We start from the raw sequence: 6,000 nt of genomic DNA on the forward strand, positions 1-6,000 counted from the left end.
TAATTCTGCGCTTCAAATAAAGATTTCAATTACATTGTTATTACACCAGTAGGTGGCGACAAGTGACTGTTAGAAAAATGTACACACCCCGTCCGCACGCAGCCCAATTTTTGAGACCGCGTGGACAGTCCGCGTACAACAGCGCATGTGAGAGTGACTTGAGGGGTTGAAAACAGCAGTCCACGCGCCAAACGTGTCTTTCGGCACTGACAGCCAAAGGAGCAGCAGGTTTATTAGGCTGCTGTCACTTAAAGGCAGTGTAGGAGATTTGTTCCAGAAACACTTTTTTGTTATGCTAGTTGAAAGTCTCTTCACATTCTGATAGCAATCACTAAGTTAAGTGGTCTAAATGTATTTATATGTATATATATCGACTGTGTAAGGCGTAGGACCATAAAATATCCAGTTGGACGACTCGGACCGAATGCAATAATACAATGTCCTACCTGATTGTCAGCATATGTATTTTCAAAACTACAAAATATGTATTAACTACTATAATTAGGAAGAACCATCTTCCAATGACGTTATGATCGGAGCGGTTCGTGGCATGAACTTATGTGTTTAAATGGCAGCACTATCAACTCTGAAATTAACCTGCAGCAGTCAGGTGGTACAGGACAGTGCTCTTTAAAGGGTGGGTAGGTAACAAACACAGTTTCTACCAATCTCATGTTAATCTTGAGTACCTGTAGAGTAGTATTGCATCCTTCATATCTCCGAAAAGTCTTTCGCTTTATCAAATTTATAAAAGATAGATACGCTGTACGAAGTCTTTCTGAAAAAAAGCAGAGCTCCTGGAGGCGTGCCTGCCGTGGGCAGAGCTAAAGAGTCACAAGCGTGTGCAGCTTTTCCGTAGAGATCGTTTGCAAGCTGCAACATCATTATAAATAAAGAGGGAACAAAAACGTACGTGTTGTTTACATTTTATGCACTTGCGCACTGATTGCCAACAAAACACAGACATTTGATGCAGTTTTACTCACTGCCCGAGATCTGCAAATCCAGCTAAGAACTGGGACTTGTTTACAAAACATTCCTCACCAAAATTCCGGGAACAAACAAACATACATGCATGCACAACTCCGTTGCTGCCCCGGAAAAAAACTTCATCCACTGTTCTCTTAACGCTGGGTTCTTTGGGAAGCTGAAAAAGGTCATCTTTCCCTCACAACCAAAAACATACTCCTTTGGTGACATTGTTGAAAAATCTCTCGGCTTCCGTAACCTGAACGAAGCGCATTGATGGGCGTGCACGCTTATCAGGGAGAAGTGCCCATACAAGGAATTCCGCCCTTTAATACATGATAAAGGTCCATACTCGAAAAAAACTCTCCGAAACCCAGTCTGAAACCGGAAGTAGTGTATTAGGCAAAGAAATACATCATCATACGTCTTACTTGTGTTTTGAAACTTTGGCCATGTTTAGCAGAGTGCAGCTCTTTAACAGTGTAAATAAGTCAGAATGCATGAAATAGCATTAGACCCCCCCTTTTAAGTTGTTTATGTTCATTATTATTGTAACGTTTTATGCTTTGAGACATGAGGTAATTTAACGTCATCTCTCGTGATGCTTTTGTTTGACAAGCCACGCAATATCGCGTTCATTATCGAAGGCGATTCATCTGCGATATGAGCGCGATATTGCGTGGCTTGTCAGTGAACTACGGCTCTGTCTATTAAATGCCGCTCCATTTGAAAGCAGGTGATGGCGATTTAGCGGTAATCAGGGAACCGGCTTTACTGACAAAATGCGCGTGACAATCACATGCGATATATCCCCCAGCCCTACTCCCTGCTGTACGTGTTCATGTGTTTTGAAGGAGGCATGGCTTTGGAGACACTCTGAAGGGAGGGTGGGATCTTTCAAAGCTAGCTCGCTTTTGCTAGCCTCTCCGAAAATGACCTACCCTACCTTTAAAGACCGAATGCACAGATTCATTATACTGACACACATCTGGTTTATACCCAACTGTTTACTTTCACTTGAGACATAAGCGATTGTTTTTACATAAAAACTCCATGTGATAGGCATTTTGGCATAATTGTGTTTGTATTCGACAATTCAAGCGCAACAAGACGTGAAAAAGAGAAATTAATTAGCAATTTCATGCTGAGAGACACAGCTTTCTATGCAAGTCAGTGCGAGCACCGCATTGAGTTCTTTTTCATGATTTATTGCTCTTAATGACTCTTTTTAACATCAAGCACATCCCGCACTTTGTCTCATTCATGCGTACTTCACTCTAAAATGTCAATAGTGCTGTGCTAGGTGTATATATTTACATACCACAATATCGCAAAATCTCTAACGATAGACATTTTATACCATTGCCACGATATATATCATCATACCGCCCAGTCCTAGTTCAGAAAAAAATGATGTAGCAGAGCAGACACAATTATTCATCACAATGTACATGACTTTAAAATTCCTCAAATGTGCAACTATTTCCCCACCAATTTTCAGTTGTATGCTCTACTTATTTATATAGTCAAACAATGGAGATGTTAACAGCCCTAGTGACTAAACTTCCTGCTAAGTTAATGGCCTTGCTGACTGTCATATATCACTGCAGGCAGTTGGTTGGGCGGGACCTTGTGGCATTGGAAGTGACTAGTGAGCTCCTACTCACTCCAGAAGAACTGAATCACTTAAATGAGGTACTGTTATTGTTGTATCATATATTTTTTATTTATCCACCACTAAACATCAAATACAAAAATAATTGTGTTTGCTATATGGGTGGATCCTGGCCACAACATGATACCAGTGCTGGTGCTTTCAAGTTTGCACCAAACAGATCACATTCCAATCAGGCCAAAGAGTTCAACTTCATTCTCAGCAATCCATTCTAGACACTATTGAACGTAACCCTTGTCAAGAAGTGGCTAAAGAAATTAGAAGTGGCTAAATGAAGTATGGACAGATGGTTCCATTTAAACCATCATTCGCAAGTTTTACTTGCATAGATTCAACAAAAGCTTCATCCACATTACATTTGATATGTCTTAGATGACAGCAAAAAACTGCCGACCAGTCAATCAACCATGGGCTTCAAACTTTGCTGACTACAATTTGAGCTAGGTCTTTCTTTAACCAGACTTCCAGATAAGGGCAGTGCCAAAACATTCATAAATCCATATATTGCAATACTTTTTCTTTCAATATTTTATCAATACTTTATTTTTTAAATTTGTGCATTCACAAAATGTCCTGCAGTTCAATAATGAAGAAGCAGGTCATCTTACTAGGCACAATTATGTAATAAAATTTTACTTAGATGTTCAAAGTACATATTTTGAAGGGTACCATGACTTCAATATTTAATCTTATTAAAAAATGTAATTTGTGTCTCTTATTGAGCTTATAAACCAATCAAATATAATTCCCACAATTAAATAGCTTACTTAAAGCCATGCATTTTATGTACACAATTACAGAAGACTGTGACTTATGCACTGAACTGAGCTGAGCTGGACAATGACGTCACTGTTTTCTGCTGAACTGCTTTAAACATTAAATTAACTAATTTAATAATTGATGATCTTTACAACGGAACTGAATCAATACTGAACTGGCTTCAGCTGAACAATGCCTGAACAATGCTGCTGTACAGCTAAAATGAACTCTGTTTGCATCATTGAATCATTTTCCTGTTATCACTGTAAAGCTGCTTTGAAACAATCTGTATAGTAGAAAGCGATATATACATAATGGTGACTTGACTTGTGACTCCTTTAAAGGAGCAAAGGCATAGTTCACCAAATTAAAATTCTGAGATCATTTGCTCATTTTCATGTCGTTCCAAACCTGTATGACTTTCTGTGTTCTGCAGAACATAAAATAATAAATTTTGAACTCCACAGACTTTCATTTTATGGACAACAAAATAAATCAATTAATCAAAACACATGATGACAATTTTTTATTTTTGGGTAAACTATCCTTTTAATTAAAAATGGAATTATTAAGCCTAGGTGTCTAAAGATTACCACCCTTTCGCATGAGGTTTCAGCATAGTCAAACAAGTTCTGAAGTTTTTTTTTTTTTTCACCATACCCATACCATACCTAGACCATACCTAGTCTGTATGCCAAAGTCACCCATGTAGATCAGTTGCACAAGACATAAAAACATTTTGAAAGGAGAAAAACCAATGGCAGCTTCAGTCAATCACTGGATGCAGTCATTAAAGGGTTAGTTCACCCAAAAATGAAAATTCTGTCATTTATTACTCACCCTCATGCCGTTCCACACCCATAAGACCTTTGTTAATCTTCGGAACGCAAATTAAGATATTTTTGTTGAAATCTGATGGCTCAGTGAGGCCTTCGTAGGGAGCAATGACACTTCCTCTCTCAAGATCCATAAAGGTGCTTTATGGATTTCATCAAAAATATCTTAAATTGTGTTCCGAAGATGAACGAAGGTCTTACGGGTGTGGAACGGCATGAGGGTGAGTAATAAATGACATTATTTTCATTTTTGGGTGAACTAACCCTTTAATGTCTGCAATGAAAACTCAATGGTGGTGGCTTAAAAACAATATAACAATATCTGCCTGGAACTTTTTCACTAAAGCATTGCTTAATTTTAAACTTAAATATTCAACACAAGAACACTCCGTTGAGAAATTCTCAATTGCCCCATCTGTTTGATTTGTCAGGCAGAACATTTCTCCAACAAATGCTTGTATAATTTATGTACTTAACCTCAAACCTTCCTACAACCGACACTAGAAGCTGTTGACAAGGCCCAATCACAGGGCTCCCCCTGTCGGTAAACAAGTGCAGGTTCTCTCCAATAGATAAACATGATAATGTGTTTGATTTCCTCATTGCACTACATATAGTGAGCATTATTTAAAAACCCAAACACTCTCCAGACATCAGCAATAAAACTGCAATACTTCAATATTATCCAATATATTTTCCAATATCTGAATAAAACTAAATCATTCCTGAATTTCTATTCGTATGAGTTGGAATATCATACTATTGGAGAGTTGAAAGAATATCACAAGAACTATAAAGAGTCCTAAAAAGATTTGTTTATTCATTTTAATGCCCTAAAGTGGTATTTTATTCGGTTGCTTATTCTATTAGTATATGAATAAATACACATCAGGATCCTTTAGGATAGTGAATATTATTACAGAAATTCCAAATTGATTCACTTGGGATTTTTTAACTAGGGACATAACAGTTTTCCGGTGTCTAAAATCATTTTATATGTAACCAACAACACATGTAATTTCATTTTCACCACACAATACTAATGTTGACAACTGCTTTAGCACCAAGTAGCCTTTAGCTTCAGCTTCCTGCATGAAAGACGCTACAAACTACTGGTATTGCTAAAATATCCCCAAACATAAGGGATACGCTGATGGGTGTTTGGTTGGTGGACGAAGGGATGCGCTTGTGGATAATGTACAATAATATAACAATATGCACTGCCGCTGTATTTACAATAGCAACACAGCAGCATCTGTAGCCGGATAGTGCCCTGGAACCAGCATAACAACAATCACCTTGCCGTGTACAAAATGCAAAGGCGAACTGTATTCAGGTTTCCAGGCAACAGCAGCCGCACTGCAAAAGGGGAGGCCGCCTCATTCTTTTCCTTCACAAAGCTTCACGCGCACTCACTCGCACAAAAGCGCCGAGTTTTCACACTGAAACGGACCGTCAGGCGGGCTCTTTGAAAGACTCGTGACAAAACCTGCCCGGGATAGCCGCTCAAAGCTTCAACCGGCTGCTCTATATACCTCAAACGGTCTGTCAATCAGTCGCTGAGTCAAGCTGGTAAAAACCGCATGATTACACAGATAAACCAAGTTACAATGTAGAATCGTTGCTCTACACTTACCTCAGTTTTCATTGAAGCCATGGCTCCTCAGCCCGAGACCCCGCCCCCTTACGCATACGTCACCAATTTACTTGAAGCTATCATGTGGAGTAGTGAATTACTCATTTCTGAGAATCGGTTCTTTC

The 6,000-nt window shown here is 38.8% G+C and overlaps 1 protein-coding gene across 1 annotated transcript in view; it reads right to left on the reverse strand.

The window, feature by feature from the left end:
* The window catches only part of ehmt1b (euchromatic histone-lysine N-methyltransferase 1b), a 35,001-nt gene extending 29,001 nt beyond the window's left edge, over positions 1-6,000 (reverse strand). Inside the window, exon 1 of the mRNA XM_048166486.1 lies at positions 5,876-6,000. Coding sequence (XP_048022443.1) covers positions 5,876-5,896 — 21 coding nt within the window. The 5' untranslated portion in view covers positions 5,897-6,000. The remainder of the gene's footprint in view (positions 1-5,875) is intronic.

The sequence above is a fragment of the Megalobrama amblycephala genome, linkage group LG18 (assembly GCF_018812025.1).
Source record: "Megalobrama amblycephala isolate DHTTF-2021 linkage group LG18, ASM1881202v1, whole genome shotgun sequence".
Lineage (NCBI taxonomy): Eukaryota > Metazoa > Chordata > Actinopteri > Cypriniformes > Xenocyprididae > Megalobrama > Megalobrama amblycephala.